Source organism: Sturnus vulgaris, chromosome 18 (assembly GCF_052056855.1).
Source record: "Sturnus vulgaris isolate bStuVul1 chromosome 18, bStuVul1.hap1, whole genome shotgun sequence".
NCBI lineage: Eukaryota > Metazoa > Chordata > Aves > Passeriformes > Sturnidae > Sturnus > Sturnus vulgaris.
Window position 1 is genome coordinate 1,360,669 of NC_142260.1, and position 24,669 is coordinate 1,385,337.

Sequence of the window (24,669 nt, forward strand, 5' to 3'; positions counted from 1 at the left end):
AATTAATTTTTAAAAGAGAGATGCTCCATGTCTAAAATGCATCTGGTGCATGATTTTTTTTTTCCCAGGGCAGTTTAACAAAGAAACATTTAAATGTTAAACTCTTAATATTTGTTTGAGTAATAAGGAGAAGAATGTCACTTCAGCTCAGAAGTGTTTGAGAAGAGTGGATGCCAAAGATGAGAGTGAATTGTTTGGGGTTATAAAAAGGCTGGAACAAGGTGCAGAGGTATGAGATTATAGGAAAGGATAATTAGGCCAAATATTGGGAGAAGTTTCAAATCTGTTGAAGACTAAGTAGGCTGTGATGGAGCTATGCTGATGAGTTCTAGCTCAGATATTGGCTTGGTCTGTTCTTCTCCACTCTGAGGAAAAAAAAAATAGAGAAAATCTAGAGCTGATGTGAGGATGTGAAGGCAAAGAAAATAATGAAAATTGAGATCTGCTTCCATTAGCACAACTTTCTCCTTTCACAAAATTACGAATATTACAAATCCTGTTGATTTCTTTACTTTGCTAGTGTGTATGTAGCAGGAGACAGGAAAATAAGTGTATCATTCTCCTTTTTCATATCTGTTTATATAATCTTTTGCCAGGCATTGCAAGCAAATTGTGCTCCCTTTTTCCTGCCTATCCCTGACTGCTGTTGTTTAAAGCCTAAAGGGATTTTCTCTTGCCCATATCATATGTTCACTTGGAAAGAAAATAGAGGTGCAGATACTTAGAGAATAGGTGAATACATGTAATATACTGTGTGCTACCATTGTAATGCAAATAAGGGAAGAACTTCAATGAATGCAGCCAATCTAACAGTAAAATATAGCTTATCATGGAATGGAGATTTTAAGTGGAGGAATGAAATGTCCATGTAATTTTAATAGACTTAAAAGATATTTCTCTTGTACTAATATGCCAAAACATTGCATCCAAGCAATTACACTGACACTTGAGAAAGCTTCTTTTGACATACAGAGTGTATTGTCTAGTGCAGTGTTCATGAAATTAACATTTTCCTGAAGTAATCATATACAATTAAGTGACCAAATAGTTCTGAGGCAATACAACTGTATTTCACAGGAACTAAATATATTTCTTCACACTGATCCTGCATGTTTTAGTTGAGCAGTCATTAGCATGTTTATAATGGTTCTAATTTAGCACAACATTTTCTGAATTTCATCCTTGAGTCATTTACAAATTGTTCATATTGAGTAAACAAAGGAAACAGATTGCATTTTATACTTAGTAATTTATCTGAAAGAAGAGGGGAGGGTTAATTGTCTGAAAGTTTTGCTCTGTTTGGGGAAGTGATTCTAGTCTTGCCTTGCTTGGCACACAATGCTTTTTTCCCTCTGTTCTAGGGGAAAAAGGAAAAAAAAAAAAACCAAAAAGAATGGAGGAGTGAGTAAAATGAAAAATTAGGAGCAGGACAAGATTTGCCACTCCCAAAGGGGAGTGTGGAGCAGAACTGGAGCTGGCACGAGATTATCTAAAACAGTTGGTGCATTCCTTAATGATCAAGTGCTTGAGAAGGCCAGCTCTCTCTCACAGAGCATCTGTGTTGATGTTTATATCAGTGCCCTGCTGTATGGGAAAAGCATGCTTTCTCTTGTTGCTTTTCTAAAAATAGGATGGCATATAGCATTGTATGAGTTATTTTAAGAGAACAAAAACATTTGCAAGGTTAAAGGTCCTGCTTTTTAATAAATAAATAAAAATAAAGGTCAGGACTGTATCTTGGGCTGTTCTTTCCATGAAATTCAAACTGCTTTTTATCTAGAGTTTTGCACTGGGCAGAATTCTGCTCTTTGCACTGCAGAGTTCCTGTTGAAACAAACCATTTTAGGCAGAATTGGTAGAAGTTCAGACTCGACAGTTTTTTCCCACTGGCTGCATCATAAAAAGCAGGTCTGGAAACCACCCCCAGCCAAATTCCAGTGTTTCTGTTTAGAATGTCTGTTGTTTCATGCAAGACCTAGACCATTCAAGTAGTGCAAATGAATTCAGAGGAAAACCAGAACATTTTAATGCCTAATTATTTTTAGTGATCTTGGAGAGTTTTAATTAAAAGTTAAGAGACCTCTCCAAGCTCTTACAGTTCTAATTTTATCATATTGTGGAAATCTTGTCACTATGAAAAAATGTGCAGCAATTGGCAGGTCTGCCTGGTTCCCTGTCCTAAACCAAACAGTGTTTGGTAGTCAGATCTCAGTTGCATTTCCATCATTGCTCTTGCAAGAAAACATATTTGGAAGTGTTCTTTGCTTTTTTTTTTTTTTTTTTTTTGTTTGTTTGTTTTTTTGTTTGGTTGGTTGTTTGGGTTTTTTTTCCTTTCTTTTTTAAAAAAACAACTTTTACAGAGTTGGATAGTAAAGAGTCAATATGAGAGGAGGGAGTAAGTGACTGGCTTAGGATTATTTGTCTCCTTAACATCCCAAGCAAGATATAGAATTTAGGAAAGATTTGATTTCATTTTATGTGTAGTTTGCAATAAAAAAAGCAAAAGGAATTAGCATTTTTTCCTGTTCTAAATGTCACGTTTCTCATTTTTGTGCTGTGATTGTATTTTTTGCTTTTCAAGAACTTGAATTTGGAGAGCTTTTTGAGTCGAGAAATTCTGTAAAATTTGGCCAAACAGATCAGTTCGCTGGCTAACAATGTGTAGAAATGCCTTATATTTTAATTTTCTGGTAGACCATGACAATTAATTATGGTACAAGAATGATATGGAAATGGAGAGGGATGAGATGAGATTCTCCTGACCTCCACTGACAGCAAGATTGAAGCCAAGCTGCTTATGAGCAAGAGGCAGGGGCAGTATATTGCAAATAGGGATGTTAAGCCTTCAGGCTGATTTTTGATTAATTTTGTATTGTTGCTGTCTCCTTTTATTTAAAGTTTATCGAGACAAGAAAAGGCTAATTTGTGTTTGAAAGAAGAAAAAAAGGAAATATGGCAACAAAAAAATCTATTTTAGTAATGTTGCACAAATGTTACATCTTTGGATTAAAACAGAATAGATGTATCATCCAGCAGTTAAGTTTCTAATAATCATGGTTAAACTGTATTTTATTTTTTAAGTAGTGAATGAAAACATGAAGTTCTCAATTCAATTTTGAATTGTTAGAAGAGTATAAAATTGTGTTCTTTCAAAGTGAATTAAATTAACCTCTTGCTTTTCTCTTTGATACTGAAATGTTAGAGTTTGCATATAGTCTTAAAACACATAACATGAAGCATGAAAATTAGGAAATATTTTTATGATTTCATTCTATACTGGGTGGTTCTTTCCCTCAAGGAAATCTGATTGGCAGTGAACTCACAAAAGACACATAAGCAGATTGTTGCCATGTACTCAGAGAGGGATCTGGCCACTAAAGGTCCCAACACAGGTGTATTAAAACTCATCACAGGTTTTTTAAAAAATTCAGTTTTCTGAGTATTTCACTATTTTAATGACTGGATCTAATAATAGCAACAATGGACCTGCTGTTTTAGTTTAGTTGTAAGTAACAAAGATTGACTAGAACAAATTTAAATTCTGCTTGACTATTATTCAGAAATTTCTGCACTGGTTTAATTTAGATTTTTCTACTTAGAAGAGGATTTAGTGTTCTGTGAAAAATATTGAAACAAATCTTCCTCTTTTAGATCTGTGATGTATTGAGCTGTTATTATTTTAGATTTCATGTCCTTAACTTCACCCACTTGAAAAAAAACCACATTTGCACTTGAAGCATGGGGTGAGATGGGCAAAGGTGCAAGAGGAAGCAGGCCAAAAATGGTAGTCACTGTAATGTTCATTTGAAATTTAGTTGAGTTTTTGGGGAAAAAGCAGCTCTTCTATAGAAAGAACCAAGTGCAATCCCCCTAGCAAGCACACAAACGTCTGTCACAAAGAGTTCATAATCTTATTTAACATCCTTTCAAAGAAAAAAAAAACAAACCCACACAATACTTTTTCTCAAACAAATATTTCATAGGTGCTGGCAGGCTAATTCCACTTGTGCTGTTTTTGTTCTACAGACTTGAATGAGGGCTATGTGAACTCATTTGACAAAGGCTGCTCAAAGGACACCTTTTCTCCCTTGGAGCTGAAGGCCAGTAAATGTGATGAGAGTAGCTCAGGGAACACAGAACATTAGAGATGGAGGAACTTGCAAATCGATATTTAGTCCCAAACCCTGCTCCAATGTGATGTTTTTATGTTTGACAATATCCACTAAATTATGATAGGATAATAGGACTATTATAATAGTCCTGAAATAGAGACAAAGGTGCCTTTAGTTCTGTAACATCATTCTTCTGAAATTCAGAAAAGAACTTGATCCTCCTCCTCCTGAGGATCTGATCATGTTTTAGAGCAATTTCTCTTGCAGCATGCCTGATTTCTCTTCTAAATCCTCTACCTTGTCTCTCCCAGTGCCTCTTTCCTTGAGATGTAACAATTCAGATGCATGTAGAAATATGTCACCCATACCTCTATACCTTTGATTGAATTATATTTCTGTATTGTTTATGAACTTGCTGTGCATTTGCAATCATTATTAATAAATCAATGTGCTTTTGTCTTCTGTCACGAAGTAATGTGTGTATTCAAAAAGAATTGTATGCAAAAACAAGTCATGTTTTAGAACTCATATCATTAATAATTATCAGTTTGCAGTATTGTTACAACATGTTTTGAGGGAAGCTTATTATAAAAGAAATAACAAGGCACTGCACAGTAGAAAGAATAAAGACAGTTCAGTTGATCACTGGTATAGGTGTTATAAATATGCCAGTCTGTACTATAGTGTTTTATTAAGTCTCAAAAAGTCAAAGCTGATTTGAAATAATAATGTCTGACAGTCAGGGCTTTGAAGTTTTGCTGCTGCACTCTCACATTTAGGTTTTCTTTTATGTATGACTTTACCATAAAAAAACAAAAACTCACACATGGCATGAACGTCTTTTTTTTTTTTTTTTTTTTCTCTGTATTTCAAAGAAAGTAATAGGAGGCTACTTCAGTGAATTAAGAGGAAAAAAAAAAAAAAAAGGAACAACTCCCCAAAATCCATGAGGATAGGTACAGGCCACTGTCAGGTCATCCAGTATTCATGTAAGCTATAGCTGGGGTGAGTAACTTGTTGAAGAATGTAAAAGTGAAATTAAAAGGAAAAAAACCCAACAAATAACAGAACTGAAAACGGAGGAGAATAAGGATGAGACAAGAGGCAAAAGCTATTCCTGATTCAAACAAGATGACTTTCATCCAGCCACAAGAGCTGGAGAGCTTGGCTGTGGTAGCTAACACGCTCGTTCTCCATCACTGGCCGTGCAACAAAGAGCTGGATTCCATCCATTCCATGACTGATTGATTACCCCACGGACAAATGTTAATTCTTTTCATCGATGCTTTGTCATTGTGAAGAGATCCTTTTCATCTAACACCTAGGGTTTCCCCCCCCCCCCTCAGCTTTTTTTTTTTTTTTTTCCCTGATTATATATATCTTTTAACATCCTCTTCTCATTCACCTTTGCAAAACTGTCATGTCTAACAAGATTCTCACAGTACTTTAAACTCCTTTAGTTTACAATTAAAATTGCTAACTAAGTATGTAACAAACCGTGATATTAAATAATACTCAATGATTTAATTTAGTCATCATAATTATACTTAACCTGTTTGCTGTCCTTGAAGGAAATTTTTTTCCTGGTTCACAAGAGAAGAATATAAAAGAAGAGAAGCTGTGTGTTTTTTTTTTAATAGAATAAATTGCTCCAGTGCAACTTCACGAGTTTGATGCTACATGTGCCAGTGGAAAATATGCTACTTTGCAGCATAAGCCTAACTGTGGTTTATAAAGTCAGTGAGAAGAGCTAAAAATGTATAAATGCTAATTTCTTTCATTGCTTCTTTTATAATTGTCTCTAGCAAGACAAATACCCCTGAATTTTGGGAATGTCGGGATGCACAGGGGTTTGGAGTGGTGCAGAAGCAGTGCAGGGAGATGATGCAGTGCAGATGTGAATTTGTGTCTTCACTGCTCCTTTCTTCCCTGCTCAGTGCCGGGTTCCAAGTCGAGGTTTTGTTTCTATAACGAACCAAATCAGAAAATGAATCAAATATGGATGAAGACATTTTACTGATGTCAGAAGATATCTCTGTAGATTTTATATGTCTGTAAAAATTAATTTTCGGTGCAGAAAGAAGAAGAAGAAAAAAATCCCCTTCTGATTCACAAACCTTTTCAAAATGTGTGTTTGTGAACACGGAATACAGAACTTGAGGGGAGTCACGCCTTTCAAGTATAAGCCTTTATATTTAGTTTTGGGTCTAATGTGGAGGACCTGCAGAGGGCTTTAACCACATAGCATTATTTTAAATTGGAAAAATTATGCAGAATAAACATGGTAATTGAAAATTTACCGGATTTTCACAGCGCTACTTTTGCAATGATATAAAAAAGTTTATTAAAAAGCTCATTGTGTAATCATTTTTGTAATCCTCCCAATAGCAAAATACAGTAGCTATAAATTGTGTGGTCAGATCCAGAACACGGAATTTGAATGAGGTAGGGGTGTTAAAAGAACTTTCTTAAGGAATTTTTCAGCCATTTGTAGAGAAAAATTCTAACTAGCAATGTGATTATATCAAAAAAGCACACAAATAGACCTGTTTTCCTATCTAGCTCTTTCCCAGTCTGTCTTTAAAAATACATTTTTTGCCCTTACATAATATAAGAACACTACAGATAAGCATGGGTGTTCTTAGGAACAGTGAGGGAAGAAATAAAAGAAGTGCTTTTGAGGAAACTATTTTATCAACTCCAGTAATATGCTAGTTATTTCTTTTTTTTTTTCTTTCTTTATTGAAATCTATTTTTTTTCTTTGTGTGAATTGAGAAAAGCATCTTAGTTAAAAATAGTAGAATATAAAACTTATAGCAAACATCAAAATAAAATTCTAAAGCTTTTTTTTCCGGGATGTGGGGTCTGAAATTTTGGCAGGGGAAAAACACAGAAACCTCTTTTTAAACGAATCATGATATCACAAAAAAGGACAAATTATAATGTTCTATTGATAATTGATGGTTATTTCTTGATTCTCCTATTATCAGGCCAGAACTCATAAAAGTAATAAGTGCCTGTTATTGTTAAAAGTAAATTGTTATTATATAACTAGTATTTTAACACTGCCTATTGCAACTTACTGCTCCTTAATTTTGTCTCTTTCATAGAAAGATATAATTAGTCAATAAATTAGCTTTTCTGCTGAAATATTACTTCAAAAATATTTATGAGCTGTGTTGTCTTTCCGTGGAGGCTTCCACGGTGAAAATGTGCTGCAATTAAAACCTGATCTTTGATCTCTTGGTAGTTACAGTTTGGTTTGCTTTCAACTGGTTTTTGTTTCGTTTGGGGTTTTTGTTTGTTTGTTTATGTCAAGTGAGTTAAACTAATGAAATTTTAGGCTGAAATGACTCATACCCTCAAATACAATTGGACATATGACAATTTTCTTCCTCAAACTTCTCCCTAAATCTTTAACTCCTCCTTTTGTGACCTCTTTGAATGTCTCTCCTCCCTCTGAGTATTTTTGGAATCCTCTGAAGCAGAACAAACTGTTACCCGTTGCAATGATATGATCTGTGTTGCCATTCTTAAATCTGGGCTTTTTGCTTTTGCTTTCACATGTGTGAGTGCTTCTGCTGGGACTGCTGAAATGAGAATTTCAGCTGTGATTTGACCTTAATCTGCCAGGAATTCAGTGGAAGTTAACTTAGACTGAATTCTGCCTTCACTTACAAGCCACTGTTAATTCGTGACTGGAGTAGGACCTGTACTAAAATAATTAAAATTTGGAATATTATTTGGCAAACTGGGCCTAAGAGCTTCCAAGGAGTTCAGCACAGGCATTGTTGGTGAGTTTGCCTACAGGTGAAAGTGAGCATAGAGAGTTTAACAGAGATTTTATTATTGCTAACTGGGAAGGAAAACGAGGTGTTGAGTCGTTGGTGAAGTTTTCTTGATAATTGTTTAGAAATCTGAATTGTGCTTCTTAAAAGTCATAAAACCCCACACCACGTTACCCATTGAATCACAGAACGACCTGGGTTGGAAGGGACCTTAAAGATAATTTTATTCCAACCCCCTGCCATGGGCAGGGACATTTTCCACCATCCCAGGCTGCTCAGAGCCCATCCAGCCTGGCCTTGGACACTGCCAGGGATGGAGAATCCTGGGGAAACCTGTGCCAGTGTCTCACCACCCTCCCAGTAAAGAATTTTCTCCTAATATCTAATCCAAACCTGCTCTGTCTCAGTGTGAAGCCATTCCCCCTTGTCCTGTCACTCCATTCTCTTGTAAATCATCTCTCTCCATCTTTCTTGTAGGCTTCCTTCATAAGAATTTCTAGCTTAAAAATCACCTTTTCTGGGTATGTGCAAGGTTATCTATAATTAGACATGCGAGCCAATTTAATTTAGGAACTGAAAAAACCCTTTAGAATATATTGAAGCCTGTTATGCTCAATGTAAAATCTTGTAGTGAGACTGGGGTCTGATCAGAAGAAGTTTACCAGGGCCAATCTTTTACTTTCTGCAAAGTGTAATGACTTCAGTGACAGCTTTGCCTGCAGAAGGGCTCCCAGGCTGGGGCCAAGCCTTGAAATGCATTCTGAGGTTCATGTGACGAGAGCTGATCCTCTAATCATTGCATGTTGTTTATAGAGCACTGAGAAAATTTCTGATACTGCGAACATCGAATATGTAGAGTGCCTTCATGAATTCCATGGAGACATTATGTGAATAACTTTTGCATTGACATGGGTATAAAAATGGGTTTCAGATGTCACTGTGTGCCAAATTTCCAAAAAAAGCTCCTAAATCTTCATGTATAATTTCGAGTGTACAATCATTCTCAAATGAAAAAGACAGAATTCGTATATATACATTGGCAATCTATGCATGTAAATTGGCAGTTAGCATGCATAAATCCTCAACGAAGTTTTCCTTTCAATTAGACCCTTGTTAAATCCATAGTAACTCCATTAACCTCAGGGGAATTACTTTGGATTTAAAATGCAGTTAAATAAGAACTCTCTTTGGCTGCAAGATCATTTCTTTTCTCAGCTATGGTTCGACTGGTACTGGGAGAACAGTTTTAAAATGAAGGTGGTACCTGTTTTCCTGTAAGAATATGTTTCATAATTCTTTCTTTCTTTTTTTTTTTTTTTTTTTTTTTTTCCCAAATAGACTCATCCTGTATGGAAAAGCTACTTTCTAAAGACTGGAAGGAGAAGATGGAAAAATTAAACACAAGTGATCTCCTTGGAGAAATTAAAGGTATCTCACTAGATCAAATTTTCAATGTTTGCATATATTTTAAGAAGGGGATTGAGGATTTTTGAAAGTTCAGAAAAGAGAAATAGCTGTCATGACTAGAGGGTGCCATTCTTCCCGGGCAAATCACCTTGATTTTTTAATGTTTATCTTTGAAATGATGGATGAGTGTGCCAAAAAAAAAATGGAGAATGTCCCAATCAGTTGTAGGCAGTATCAGGGATGCTTTCACAAACCACCAGGGCATTACATGAGTTCACTGACATCAGCCCTGGAGCTCTGAGCAGAGGAAGAAATGCACAGCACCTGTACTTGGTGCTGCTGCTTCCCAGTTGCACAAACTGTGTGTAGAAATACAGATTATAAAGGGTGATCATTGTGTCATTGCTATTCTAAAATCTTTGATTCAACATTGAAAAAAAAGAAATTTCTGTTAATCCCCTTAAGCAGAGGAAGAGCAGGTCTGGAAAAAATTTTGGACTTAGTGAAATCAGTGTGAAATTTGTTGTATATGTGGGCAATAATTTCCAATATTCTCATTATTTCTTGAGCCAGCATCCTAGGAAAAGTAGAATTCTCTTGACAATTAAGTACTGGACAGAAAACTTGAAGTCTTTTCCCCCACCCATCATTTCTTCCATGTATTTTCTTAGTAAGAAGAAATTCAGTGTTATTGATTAAGCAACAAATTTAACATGTGCTTTTTTTTTGGTGCTGTGAGAAGGGGTCATAAGACATTTTTGAGGAGTACACAAAGTACCCAAGATTTATCTCTTTTCATTTGTATAATTTTGTTAAATTGCAACTACAAAGGTGTGGAAACAAAGAGTCATGTTCATAATAGTAATAAATCTTTTCTGTAAAATTCTTTAAAAAAAGTAATCTGAAAACAAAAATATTCTATTTGATGAAAATTGATGCTTGGGGATTTAAATTTACACTGGTGAAATTCAGGATAGTTAATTTTTTTCTTTAATTTTATTATACGAGTAGATGAAAGACTGGCTTTTTTAAATAAGTAAGTTATAATTGGTTCCTTCAGGACCAAAAATCTGTTGGATTCTCCTGATTTTTCTGGTAGAATTATGACAATCCATATATGTTAGTCAGGTAAGAAATCCCATAGTAATATCAGTGACAGAAACACAGCATAAAATTTTGCAGGAGCATGTTAAAATTGACTGCAATAAAATCCCCAAAATTGTCTTGAAATCACAATCTATTTGAAGCCATATTGTCTCTTAATAGTGTGGAAAACACTGAATGCTAGTTGAATTATTATTGTCTATTAATTGCAAAATATAGCTACTTAGTCTTTAAATAGAAACTACTTGAATGCTATTAGCGAATCAAATTTAAAAGAGGTGGCATCCCTAACAATGCAGAATAATGTTCTTTATTCTTTTACATGGCACAGAATGCTTTCTAATGACATCTCATTTATGGGAAAAGGAAGGTTTGTTCCTCTGGATTTACATTGTTCCTCCTGTTTTCTTAGCATGTGTGTTCTGTGCACAGTGAGTGGGTGGAGTTCTTGCCTCTCATCCTTTTCTCATCTACCTACAAAGCACTCTCACTCAGATTTGGAAGAAATCTCGACCTTTTCCAGGGGAGTAGCCTATTAGCTGTATAAAAAGGATCATCAGATGAGGCTCAGCAGATTTCTGTGTTGCCAGTCCCTCAGTTTGTTTCCACAGCCCCATCTCCTGTGTAACCTGTCCTTAAGCTGTCAAAATATCTCAAAATATCTGCAATATTCATCCTTGCTGCTTGTTGGCTTCCAGCAAGATGTGATGCTGAATCTTTGCTGCTGCTGCAGCTGCATTTAATTTTTTAAAAACAGAGCCAACATGGAAGACAAATAATGGTTGCTCTTATGTTGTGCTTTGCACTTCAAACCTCTTGACAAAGGCATTAGTGTCATTTTATAGAAGAAGAAAGTTAGGTGCAGGGTTACAGAGCTGGAGTAGGAGCAGGTCTGAAGTGGGAATCCTTCCTTTCCTTTGGGCTCCCAAACCCATGGCTAACCAGTCTCCAGGCTGCCAATAAAACCATTATTAACCCAAGAGTCTGCTATTAACTTCTATTAGCATTTGTGTACCTTAAATCAGCTCAGAAAGGACAAAAAAATCCAAAAAACAAACCCTAAACAAAAAAAAAAACATCTAGTACATGGCAGCATGAAAACTTGATTACATGAAGGAAACAAAGCAAAGTAGGGGAAGCATACTTTAAAATAAATCCTTCCATTGTTCAAGGTGGTAGATTCCAATCTAGATTCAATCATGAAGTTCATTTTCATAGTGATGATTGAATTTCCAGCAAGGTAACTGGCAGGGCATTCTGGGATCTGAAAGAACTACATTTGAAAATCTGTTGTCTTTGGGAGGTCAAATATATTTTTCCTTAATTTCCATTAGATTCGAAATAATTTTATTGATTTGCCCTTGTGCAGAATTTCTACTCGTATTACTGGGAGCCTAACTTAAAGGCATGAAGTGATGGGGTAAAAAAAATAAATAAACGAGTCTATTAGGGGGAAAAAAAAAGAAAAATCTTGATTACAAGAAAGGAAGGTGTGGTCCTGTGAGGAACTGCTCTTTGCACTGACTGTTACTGGGAGTTGTTTATTTTAGAGAGAAGGCGTTGTTCTCACTAAGGATAACCTGAGCACATATTCTTCCTCTGTGTCTGCACAGCCACAGCCCTCCCCCTGCAGTGAAAGACTAGCATCTTGGTTGTGGGAAGGCAGTTCACTAAGAATCAGTGCCAGAAAAAAAAAAAAAAAAAAAAAAAAAAAAAGGATGAAAGCAGGGAAAAAAAAAATAAAAAAAAAATGTACCACTGACACAAACTGTTTCTATTCATGTTTGGGAAGCACACAGACAAGAAGAAAAGATAATTGGCTGAGAGAAACAAATAAAAACGGTATTTTCTTGCTTTACCTTCTATATTTAGAACACAATAGTGTTAATCAAGATATAATTATAAACTATATCTATTAATTCAGACAATAGAGGCCAATACAAAAGTAACAAACAGTGAATAATTCATTTTTTTCTCAGTGTGGGATTGTTCCTGTTCACAATTATTCTTGCATAGTGTGCTTCACTTGTAAAATTGCTTTTTCTGAGTTTCTTTATTAGGATTTCAGTTATTGATAATGGTCCAGATTCTTCCTTGAATTGCAGCCAAACAAGCCATTGACTTCAGGGAGGTTGCATGAAACTGAGGAGAATCTGGCAGAATGCTTTGTAGCCAAATTCCAGTGGTTAAATAAGTCTGCTTGTTCACTTGATATGTTTATAAATGAAACACATAGGTCAAATTTTCAAAGGTCTCTGAAGCAGTTGACCTGAGTTAAATGCTTTGCTCACCTGGAAAAAAAAAAAACCCAGAGCTGTCTGTGCAAATCATTAGCTTGTATGCTATTTGCCAGAGTGTGCATGCAAATAGATTTATTTAAGGTATACAAGCAGTTTGTTAGGCTTACATCTGGCTTTTGCAGTATTTGGTTTCTTTTGTATAAAAATTAGGATCAGGAAATACTTTTCATTCGAATTGTTGTTATTACATATTTGAATAAACAAAGCGAGGCAGGGCTCTTCTCTTGATTTCCAGATATTTGGGTGCTCAGAGTTCTGTCCTCACCCTCCCTCACTGCATGCATTTCTGTCGCTTGGTTATCTAGTTTTTCTTCAGCAGCCACAGCTAGGCAGAGTAGCATCATTTATCACTATCCAGAGTCTGTTTTAAGTTTTCTGTTTCTGTTCCAAATATAAATCTCAGGAACAGCACGGTCTTGCATGCATCAGGCAGTTGTCCTGCTGAAATAGCCCTCAATGGTCTTTCTCAGCATGCAGAGTCTTTGAAGATCAAATAAGAAAGGTCAGTCTTTAAGTAACTTAGGCAATGGTGTTATCGTGGAAGGGTCACAATTGGTCTAGCAGCCTGAGAGTGACTCCTGTGCTGCAGGTTAGTGCTGCCCCTTCCACCAGGGCTGTTTACAACTGGACTCCCTGTATTTATAGGCTATTTATATTTATATTTATATTTTATTGTGGCTCGAGTGTCACATGCTGCCTTTGTACAGTAGACTCTATTTTGGGGAGGTGAGTGATTGATGCCCGTGGCTTTATCCAGCACAGAATTTCAGTTTCCATGATGCTCCCCAAATCCTTTTAGGTTTGCTGCTTTAGCAAGAAGAGTCTGAGCCCCCTGTTTGGTGTGGAATGTGCACATTTAATGGCCTCAAAATGTTTGGGTAGGTGGGAGACACCAGTCCTGTTTCCTAGGAAAAGTTGAATTTAGTATAATGAAGCAACTTCACACACTTGATAGTCTTGTAAGATATCCACAAATAGTTTTGGAAAGGATTTTTGTCCCTGGTAAGGAAACAGAAGAGACACGAGGAGGTGTTTTCTAGGAGCATTTTTTGTGTGTATTAATGACTGGAAGAGGACAGTGAGGCACAAGTGTTTGAATGCAGTAATTTAACACTCTCTGTTTCTGGAATAGTCTTGGAAAGAGTCGTGCATGAATGAATCCTTGAGAAAGTTGTGGTTTTTACAGTGAATTAATTTTTTAAAAAACATGCATGATTTACAAAACATTTTAAAATGTTAGTTTTGCTTCTATTTTATGGGATTTGTCTTCACAGATGAGTTTTCAGGTGTTTCTTGCTGCACTATATCAAATGTGAAGTCCATTTTGAGGAAAATAAATCTGTTTTCCTTTAGCCCTGATCAACACGGTAGTCTGAATTTGTAGCAATTATTTTTCAGTATAATTGCTGAAAATTCTTTCTCATGAAGTCTAAGGGTATATAACAGTCTGCCTCATAAATATGCATAAATAAATATATATAAGTCTTATATCACAGAGGCACTCAGAGGTTTTTAATTATGTCACTTTGTATGGCTATAGACATTTCAAAGCTCCCCTTTGTGCTCTCTGTTATAAACATATTTTATTTCTTTTGAAGTCTGTGTGATATACATACTAGCAATTAAAAACCCAGCTCAGGCTTTGAGACACAAGGTCTTCTTAATTAAAACTCAAACAAAAGCTACAAGCAGAAGCCCCACTATATGATTAAGGTCTAAAGTGTTATGATACATTAGAATCATTGTTAACTGCTAGGATTTAAAAAATCAATACACAGGAAAAAGAATCAACTGGTTCCAATTAGTGAAACCAATGAAAACATTCAACAAAACAGCACAGTCCAGAACCCCTACACCCAAATCCTCAAGAAATTGGTCCTGATTAGGAAGATACCACAGGCTAGGAAGGTTTTTCATAATGAATTTATTGCCATGATCCAATGAGGGGATATATTTAGCTTTGTGTGGCAGCTCTCCAGATCAGAGCAGTGCTTTTGTGTTGCCATTTCTGCAGCCACTGGTGCTTTGTGTAACGTGGTACAAGGGCTGTGCTTCCAGCTCCAACCTGACCTTCCAAATTAACACATCTGAATGCCTGAATATTTCATAAGCACTTTCAACAGTTAATGTTTGCACGCCCTTTAGCTGAATTTGCTTGAAGGAGGTAATGAATTCCAAAAAGAAAAATATTTTGGTTAAGCTTACCAAGCCCCATTGTATCTATTTGTTATGGCCAAGATACCAGGACAATTAGACTAATCACCAGTGTGAAACACATTCTACTGTATTGTCTTATTTCTTCTTGTCTTTTCTTTTTTTTTTTTTTTAATATGTTTCTTCAGATTCTGGATTTAAACAGACATACCCCCAGTTGCACAGAGAGAGGGTAGTTCTGTGGAAGAGATTGGACTGCTCCCTGTACATAATGCTAGTGTTTAAATGATGTACATATAAGTTCTTGGCAGGATTGAAAGTGTGTTTATCACATTAAAAAAAGCCAAACATTTTTGTTGCTCCAGTCTTTTGGTGAGGGGGTTGTATTTCAGTGCCCCCTCTCACAATCATGCCCACTTCTAATGTTGAAAGTTAATAACTATTACCATTTCTAGTTCTTAAAACTCCAGAACTATAAATTACACTGTAATCAACCTTTCACATAAATCAAGTTTTCCATATTGTCGAATATATTTTATAAAAAACATCAAGCAGGATGCATGCCCTTTAGTTCCAGGCACACAATGAACTTTTTACTTACCATAATCACAGAAATCTATATGTTTTTTCCCTTATCAGTGTATATTTCTAAGCTTAACTATTCAGAGGTCAATGTATGAACTCTGTACCAGACTGAAATAAATATGACAGCCCACTTATATTCTGGGTTTTTTGAAATATGTCCCAAATAATGTAGTAAGAAATAGTATCAACTGTTCATGGGAAAAAGCAACAAGATGGATAATGATGCTAATAATAAGGAACTAAAACAGCAATACATTTCTTTTGCACATTAGAACAGGCTGCCTTCTTGAATGTGATCCATCCTTTATTTTTACAATTAGTGACAAGAAAATGTAGGGTATTAAAATATGTTTATTCTCAACTGCCATCTAATATTTTTTTTTTTTTTAGCAGAAAAGAGTTTGCCTATAAACTAAAAATTACAAGTCAGTTTTCTCCACTTTTTCCACAAAAAATTGCCATTTTCCTCTGTTGGGAGGGTGTTCTGGTGGTGTATATATATATATATTGCTTTTCAGCATATCAGTCATTGCTTACTGTAATAAATACAGAGCCTTTAAGTGCAGTAGAAAGGCTTCCATGTTGAAGAATGTCTCACTACTTGGAACTTAGAACCTTCTCCTCTGTCAGTGGCAAATTTTATTTTGACTCCAGTCCTGGCTTAGTTGCCAATGAAATTTCTTACCTTTAGAGAAATAAAACTCCTGCTGCTGACTAATATACAACTCCTAATGGAAGAGGAAGAGTATATGTATGTTTGCACTGGTAAAACAAAAGTGGAAGCTCCATTTCTTGCATTCCATCACGCTTCAATGCTTTGGATTTTTTGTTGCTGTAGACTTACAAAGTCAAATTCTAACAAATTGATGGACGTCAGCATTTATCTAGAAAAATACAAATAGGCACAGTATGGAAAGGACCGAAATTTTCTGGTCAATTTGGATGTCGTGGAAACCTCCACGTGTACTTTTATCAGTCTTTTGTGATGGGTGTTTCGTGTTCAGGGAACCTGAAGTGCCATATAAAGAACACAATGTCCTGGAACGTTCTGTCCCTGGGCACTGCTCAGCCTGTGGAAGGGTGGAAGGAAAGGGCAAACACACACTAACATTTCCTCAGTATACTCTTCCAATTTCCCACAAAATATGATCAATGGGTTGCTTGATAGAGAGGTGGTAATTTGGGTTTAATGACCCTTGATAGAATTACCATCTATGAAGGTGTCCAGTCACTTTTGAAGCCTTTAGCAGACAGCTGCAGAGTCTGTGGGGATAAGCTCAGCAGTTAGCAATATGGTGAATATTTGCACCTAGTACCTTGCAGGGGTCCCCTAGGTCTTAGAATGCACATTCTTAGAATGAACTGTCCTCTGTTACACTGCACTCTGTCACTTTTGCTGAAAAACAAAAATATATTTATTCATTCTTTATATGAAAGCTTTTCTGCACTTTGGCCACTCTCCTCAGCCTTCTCTGCAGTCAATTTGGAAAGAAACCCCTTACAGAAAGTATCACTTTTTGAGCTACATCAAACTTTGGCACTGAATAACGAGAATCTTTGTGGTGATCCTTTTCAGTTGGTTTTAAACTCCGTTTCTGAGCAGAAAGCAGCGTCTTGAAGTGGGGTCTTGATGTGTTGATCTTGTGTGGTAATGAGGATGTCCTGATGACACTAGAGACACCAGATTCTTTTTATTTTTCCTTAAGAGATATGTAAAAATACCTTACTGGGACCTTAACAAACTGTGGATCCCGAGGCAAGTCAGAAATGTCATCTGTAACACACAAGGCTCATAGCATTAGCACTGAGAAAAAAAAAACCGAGTAGGAGCACATTTAGTAACTCCCCTGCAACTGATAATAGCAGGAACATAATGTGCAACCTGACACAGCCACTGCCTCACAAGCCTCAGCCCAGGGAGGAATAGAAGAAGAAACACAAGAAGGGTTGTCCTTGTCCCCTCTGAACAAGCTGACCTTTCAGAAGAGGTTAATTATCAGTGTTTTTTTTTTTTTTTTGCAAGGTATCTTGATTTGTTTAACTGTGTCACCTCACTTAGGATCTGACCAATGGCATCTGACAGTTTTCTGCCAAAGGGCAAATCCGGCCAAACTGGGCTCATTTTCCTTGTTTTCACCTCCTCCTGCCAGCATTAAAGTGATTTCAGGTTAAGCACAGTCCCCTTCCTCCAATCAGGTCATTTACAATACTGTCCCCTTGTTGAGTGAATTGATATCAATTCACTCTGTCCCTTCTTTTTTGCCCTCAAATATTTATATTGGATTAAAGTAAATAATTTATCTATTTTCCATTCCAACCAATTTTTTTGTTTGCTTGTTTGGGGTTTTTTGTTTGGTTTTTAATTTGGTTTGGTTTGATTTGTTCTGCCAATAGAGAGAATTTTCAAAAACACTATAAAGGTGAAGTCCCATCAATCAATTAATACCAATATATGAATTGTAAAGAAATTAGAGAGATGTACTGAAATAAAATCCATAGAAATTTGTCAGAACCGAGGGAACACAAATCTATGAAGGATTTAGCCTGCCCTGATCCTATGAATTCATTGTGAGTATTGCTCTCTGTGATAATAATATTAATAAATTTATAGCCAGGCAGCTTGATCAAAACTGGATCTTTGTCATTAGCTCTCACATGGAAACCATGTTATTATGAAAATATCTTTCCTACTCTTTTTTCTTTAAATTGCTGTTAGTTTAACCCACATATCCTAATATTTAGCTTAGTCTGTATTGATATATTTTAACAAAGTTTTATATTTGACTATATATTTGACTATTTGATTTATATTGTCATAAATGTTCTTAAAGAGTTATCCAAGGTTTAGCTGAGACCTGTTCAGTAGCTGCTTAAAATTTGTTGTCCCATAGATAGCACTAATGAGAGGCTAACACACTCATGTTGGGAATGAATCTTCATGTCTATTAAGATTTGTTTGAACAGGTTTCCATCACAACAGGTGCACAATTACTTTATGAGTAAAATATTATCAGCCTTCCAAATTAGCCAGGGCAAAATGCAAGTTGTCTGATTAAATAATCAAACCCAATACTTAAAATGCACTTGATTTCCACAGGAATTTTAAGATGCTAAGTCCCCATCTATCAGTGAAACTGTGATTGTTTGCAGCATGCAAGTAGCAGCTTGTAGAGTATCCTGTTTGGTGTGTTTTACATAATTCACCCTACATTATACCACACAAAACCACTAAAAAATGCATATAATGACGGGTTTTACTTCGAGTAAAACAATTTTAATCTTCCAATGGAGGTATTATATTGTGCATTAAAATCGGGAAAAAAAAGTGGGCCTCTAATGGAAAATAGTTTGAAAGTGTTCTGCATTCAATTAGGAGGCACATCAGTTTGGAAATACAAAACCCAATGTTCTTTTAAAATAATTTAGTTTATGAAGAAGGAGGGACTAGAGGAAAATCCTGTGGGTCTGAAGTGCAGTTTGAGTGTGGAGATCACATAGGCCACCAGTTATTGAATAGCTGAGTAAACACAGCAACTCAGGGACCCAAGAAATGGGTCAAACCTGGGAAAGGGGAAAGGGAGCAGTGCAGCTGTCAGGCACAGATTATATACAGGTAACTGTTTGTTTTCATATCTGAATCTGTTTGTCAGTCAAGGAATGCTATGAATCAGGAGATGGGATCTCAAATACAAAACCACAAAGTCGGAGACAGCATCTGGAGGAGCTCCAAGCCACAAAAATTAGGGAAGAAACACAGAGGGAACAAAAACTGTAAATGCTTGCATGGATTCTGCCTCTATATACATTGAATTTAAATAATTGTGTTGATACATCAGTAATAATAATTGCTGATAAAAATTATAGTCCTTATTTTGGGCAGCAATATGTTTTACTAAATGTGAAATTAAATGCAATTTGTATTAATTAGGGATAATATGAAAGTATGTAAGCGGTTGACATTTCCGACATTTTTAAACACACTACTATGTGTGAAGATAGATCTTTAGCATTTGTTTTGACTTGGAAATACTGTGGATTGATATATGCCCCCAAAGTATTCTGTTGACATAAGATCCCAGTTCTAACCCCTGAGATCAGAAAATTATTTATAGTTCACTGTAGTTTGAAATTTAATGATGGGATTTGATCTTTGATGTTACTATTTAGTAGGCAATTGTAGTTTTCTCTGAAAGCTGGAATACACCCTTAGTACAGATACTGAACCAAAATCTTCTAATTGCAGGTGGCACACTCAAATTGCAAGATTTAAGAAGTCAGTGTAGTGGGTACAGATATTTTATATAGGCTTAGACAAATTAGTTGTTCTAAATGTGAGGAAATGTACAGACATCAAATCTCAATTGATGATGTCAAAAGAACAGCTTTATTAAAGAAGGTCAAGAGGATGAAATGGGCATAGCTGTTCTGTGGTTGAGTTTTCCCAGATTCCTGAAGAATTGTAGAGTGCCTGTTGAATTCTAATTGAAATTGAAATTGAAATTGAAATCTTCCCCTCCCAGGGGTTATCCAGTGTGATTTTGTGCCTCTCAGACTTCAGCCAAAGACAGGGTGCCCAATTCTGAAGGATAAGGGTTTTCCTAAAAAGAAATCCTTAATCCTATCAGGTTAAGGTCTGCCACTTTTCAAGATAGCAGTGCTTGACAAAGGGACTTTGTGTCTCTGCATACTCTCAGAAAACATATCCCACCATCAGACAGACATCAGCACTTGGTGCTAGGAGTGGGGGACAGTGAAAATTCTCCCTCTGCTGACCTGGAAAAACCACAGTCAGTCTCTACACATAGCTCAAGTTCAATTAACTTGATAGCTCTTTGCTGTTTTTCTCCCACTTTGCCTTTTGCTGTCCTCTTCTACTTGTATTGCACTCAAAACCAGAGAAAAATGCTTTTCTGAACTATAGTTGCAACTACTGAAAAGGGCTATGGTGATCAGCAGTAAATAACCCATGGCAGAATATAGCTGTTAATTGCTCATCAGCTGAATCTGCCATTAAAAATTCACATTATGACATCTATGTCTGTGTAGAATATTCAAATACATTGAACACATAGAAAATAATATAAAGTTCAAGTTTGGAAGTGAGGGAAAACTGCAGATTGATGCATTGAAGGTGAATTTTTTTTACAAAATCATTCCTTCCAGAAGGCTCATTCCAACACTTAGAGCACAACTGGATGGGGCCTTGAGCAGCCTGGTCTAGGGAAGCTGTCCCTGCCCATGGCAGAGGGCTTGGAATGGGAAAATCCTTTTGCCATCTGTACCTATTCAGCCTTTTAGAGGCTTTTAGTGCTATTTTTTTTTGTCAGTGTTAGCTTTGTCATAGCAGGTGCAGAGTTGCCAAGTTGGTTAAGCAACTGAGGGTTACTCCTTCCTAAACTAAATTAATAACTAAAGCAATAAGGAGTTCTTGACCCTTTTTTTTTTTTTTTGTATAGGGAAAGAAATGTGAGGGAGTGTGTGTATTTTAATGTATTTTAATGTATTTCCTTGTATTCATTCATCCTCTTATGCAGAGTTCTGTCTACATATGTTGAGTCCATGATAAGACTGAAGCTGTAGGCTTGACTTTACTGCAGGCTGCTGATGTTCCCTAAATGCAGGATATTTAAGGTACTCTAGAGCAGAAAAACCTTATCTTTGCTGTGGCATATCGAGCTAATGCTCCAAGGAGGAAATTGAAAATTTGTAAGTGAATGCAGCTCATGCCACTTGGAAGTTACCAAAGTGCTACTGAGTTCTAGAAAGTGATATCTAAATATCCCAAATCCTCCAGAAGTCCTTCAACAATATTTCTGTTTCTATTTTTCTTTGTTTTAATACCCTGAAACAGCCAAATATATTGATGGTTGTACTTTAAGAGTTACTGTAAGGATGCAGTTGAAAAGTATTTTGTGCTGAGTTTATTACCCATGTGAAACTCAAAGTGAGCAGCTTTAGGTTTTGACCAAAACCTGTCAGCCCATCACACAGATCCAGGCTCTCATGTCTATTAGGTGGTGTTGCACACCAGAAAAGAAAAGGAAACTCCTTCTATGTTTAAGGAAAGACAGCTGGCTGACCCACAGGTATGAATTTTCACAGGGGGAAAACAAATCTTAATAAAAAAAGTCATCCAGTACTGTATTCCAAGGGATACAGTTGCTGCAAAAGAACTCAGATTAAAAGAAAAAAAAAAAAAAAAAAGTAGAAAGATCTTTGGCATAAAGGGGAAAAACCAGCAAAATACCCATTTGATTTCAGAAGTAATCATAAATGCAGACAGAGGAATGAGGAAGAAGAGGGAAAAATTATACTTTTGCACTAATAGTATCTCTACTTCTGACTAATTTCCAGGGATTTCCAGATCCTGGTGGATCAGTCAAATAGATTCTTCTTCCCTCTCCCAAATACCTGCCCACTCTGCCTTTGAACCTTTATAAAGCTCTGAGCCAGCAGCATTGTTTAGAGACATTCCATGGCTGTAGTGTCAGTTGTGGGAAGAACTACATCAGGATCAAATTAATTGAAAACTTTCAAGGTATTATGTGATTCACACGTATCTATCTCATTTTTCAAAATAGTTTAAGATGTCATCTGAGTCAATGGGTCTTAGATGCTTCAAATATGTTTTTAAAACATGACCATAGAGATATTTGCAATTGTAAGAGGCCTGAAACTCTTAAAAAACCTGGCCCAGAGGCACCTAAATCTGAGGAACCTCTTGGAAAAGTACCTGAGATCTTTGCAGGTGCAAAGAGATTGAAATTTTGATTACAAAATTATTTAAAATTCATCGAGAAGAAATAACCACAAAATACAATTCTTAAGTTCAAAATAATTTTGCAGTCACAATTCTTTTAAGTTGACATTATTTTAACATCACAGTTACACTGAAGTAACTTCAGAGAAACACGTCAGAAACATTGCATCAAGTTGCTATAGGTGTGTTCTTCCAGACAAAACTCTTTTTTTTTTTAATAGAGGACACTTAAAAAGATAATGATTAACTTTCAAAGCCAATTGAGAATAGTCTCAATTGGTTTTGAAAATCTGTTTTCCCAGCTCCTTCTTCTTCTTTGAGTTTTTTGTTTGAGTATCTTGTTAAGGATGAAAAATAATGCTGCAGTTGTGGTTGCTGTAGAAATAAAATAATGAAAATGCAACCTGGACAGTATTAAGTTGTCTTAAGGAGAAAGAATTAGAGGATCCTGATTTCTTTATTACATCCCAGGTCTATTTATAATATATTGCATTAGGATGCTGTTATAGCAGGACTCAAAACCTCTTGGTATGATTCCTACATATTCCAGTGCTTCAAGGTTGATTGTGAATCATTGTACCACTGTGCTCAAAGTTTTGCTGAATTCGTGCCTTTGAATATTGGATTATATTAAGACTTTTGAGCAGGCAGTGTTTATATTTTCTTTCTGATCCTGTTTTAGTGCTGGAATACCTATGAAAGCACAAAAAAAACCCCCCAGGATAGCACTCTGGCTTGGGACTGTGAAGAATTTAATTACCAAAGCCTCTGCAGCAAAGGGCTATGCTAAATGTTTTGGTTTGTGATCAACTAGGTATACAAATAAATTGAATTTAGAAAAGTTCTGACTGCACTTTTAGCTGCTTCTGAGAACCATCTGGCTAAACACACTCATGCTTGTGGTTAGAGTATAATTATTGCAGAACACTCTTGGAATATGTGTGGAACTTCAGGCTGCAGATGTAGGCCACCCCCTTTATGCTCTGCTTAATGTGATTTAGGTTTTTCTCTAGTTAGAAAACTTGTCTGGTAATTTTGCAGTGTATTTTACAGGAGCACAGCAAGCTGGTCATAGAATTCTAATTTGGTCTGGATTGCATTACTTTAATATAATTATTTATTTATAAAATAAACCTTCAGGGAACAAGAGCATGGTTTACTTGTTTGGTTTTTGTTTCTCACACACATTCAGTGATGTTGTGGTTATTTCAAAAGACATAGAATTCTTATTTGTAGAATTAAGATGCTCTGCTGAATTGTTTTTACAGATTGTTAGCTTGTGTGCAGCAGATAAGTAGCACTTCCAGTTTATAACTCCTTGATTATGAACTAAATTTAAAATAATATTCAGATTTACAAGCCTGAAGCTGCCACCTAATGCCATTATTAATGAACATATCAATGCACCTCTTTCAAAGCCCACTGAAATGAGTGTAAGTCCTTCAACTCACTTCTCTGGGCACATTCCACATGTATAAAATGTTGTTGCTTTTCCATACATATCAAAGGCTTTTGACTAAATTGTCTCCTCTCAGATGAGGTAGGAAGTTTCTTCTTTACAGCTTCTGTGATAGACAGGCTATGCTAATGTCCTTGTTTTGCAATAAACTTTGCTTCTTCATTACTTATCACCAGAGGCAATAAAAATCTTCAGAGGCAAATATAAGTTTTTCATTGATATACTTGTTTGTATTTGTAAGACATGAAAGATGAACATGTAATTAAGATCAAAATTAAAATTTATATTTAAAGTATATAAATCTTGCAGTACTAATACTCCTCATATTTATATTTAGACATTTCTGAGTTGTGTAGCTAATAATTACTAACGAAGAACTCATGGAAGTAACTTATTTAACAAGATATAAAAAGTAACTGCAAGACATCAGAAGTAAGAGTACATTTCACAGGGGCACATCTCCTCTCCTGTGAATATTGTGCATTCTGGATGCAGCAGAAGAAATGCATTTGGGTTACAATTTTCAGTATAGGAAAAGAGGCAAGGCTCCTGGAGTGTTCTGGTGTGTTATCCTCAGTGTTACCTTTATGGCAAACGAGCCCAAATAATTGAATCCTAATATGTAAATCAATTAGCTTTTTAATAGAAAAGCTGCTGTGGGAAAGATTTCTCCCCTTTTTTGCAGCCACAGAGAAGAAAACAATTCCTATCCTTGTTCTTGTATTCCTTCCTGGCACACAGCTGGCTCAGCACTGAGCTCCTCAAAAGTGGATTATCCCCAGAGGAGGACACAGGGAGGAGATGTGGGGTTTTCCACCTGAGCCACACCTGTCCAGCTGCAGAATTCCACACTAAAGTTCAGTCGTCCCCTTGGCTTGCCATCACCCTGTGGATGCATTTGTAGGAATTAAAGTGTAAAGTGCTCCTTGCTATTTAAAGAGAAGAATCACATTATTTCTGTGAATATTGTGGCAAAGAGCAGGGAAAAAAAAAAAAAGC

The 24,669-nt window shown here is 36.1% G+C and overlaps 1 protein-coding gene across 11 annotated transcripts in view; it reads left to right on the forward strand.

The window, feature by feature from the left end:
- Nucleotides 1-24,669, forward strand: part of SOX6 (SRY-box transcription factor 6) — a 372,885-nt gene that overhangs the window by 190,386 nt on the left and 157,830 nt on the right. For all 11 annotated transcript variants that reach the window (XM_088175661.1, XM_088175662.1, XM_088175667.1 and 8 more), the window contains one exon: nt 9,240-9,329. In XM_088175661.1, coding sequence (XP_088031787.1) covers nt 9,240-9,329 — 90 coding nt within the window. The remainder of the gene's footprint in view (nt 1-9,239; nt 9,330-24,669) is intronic.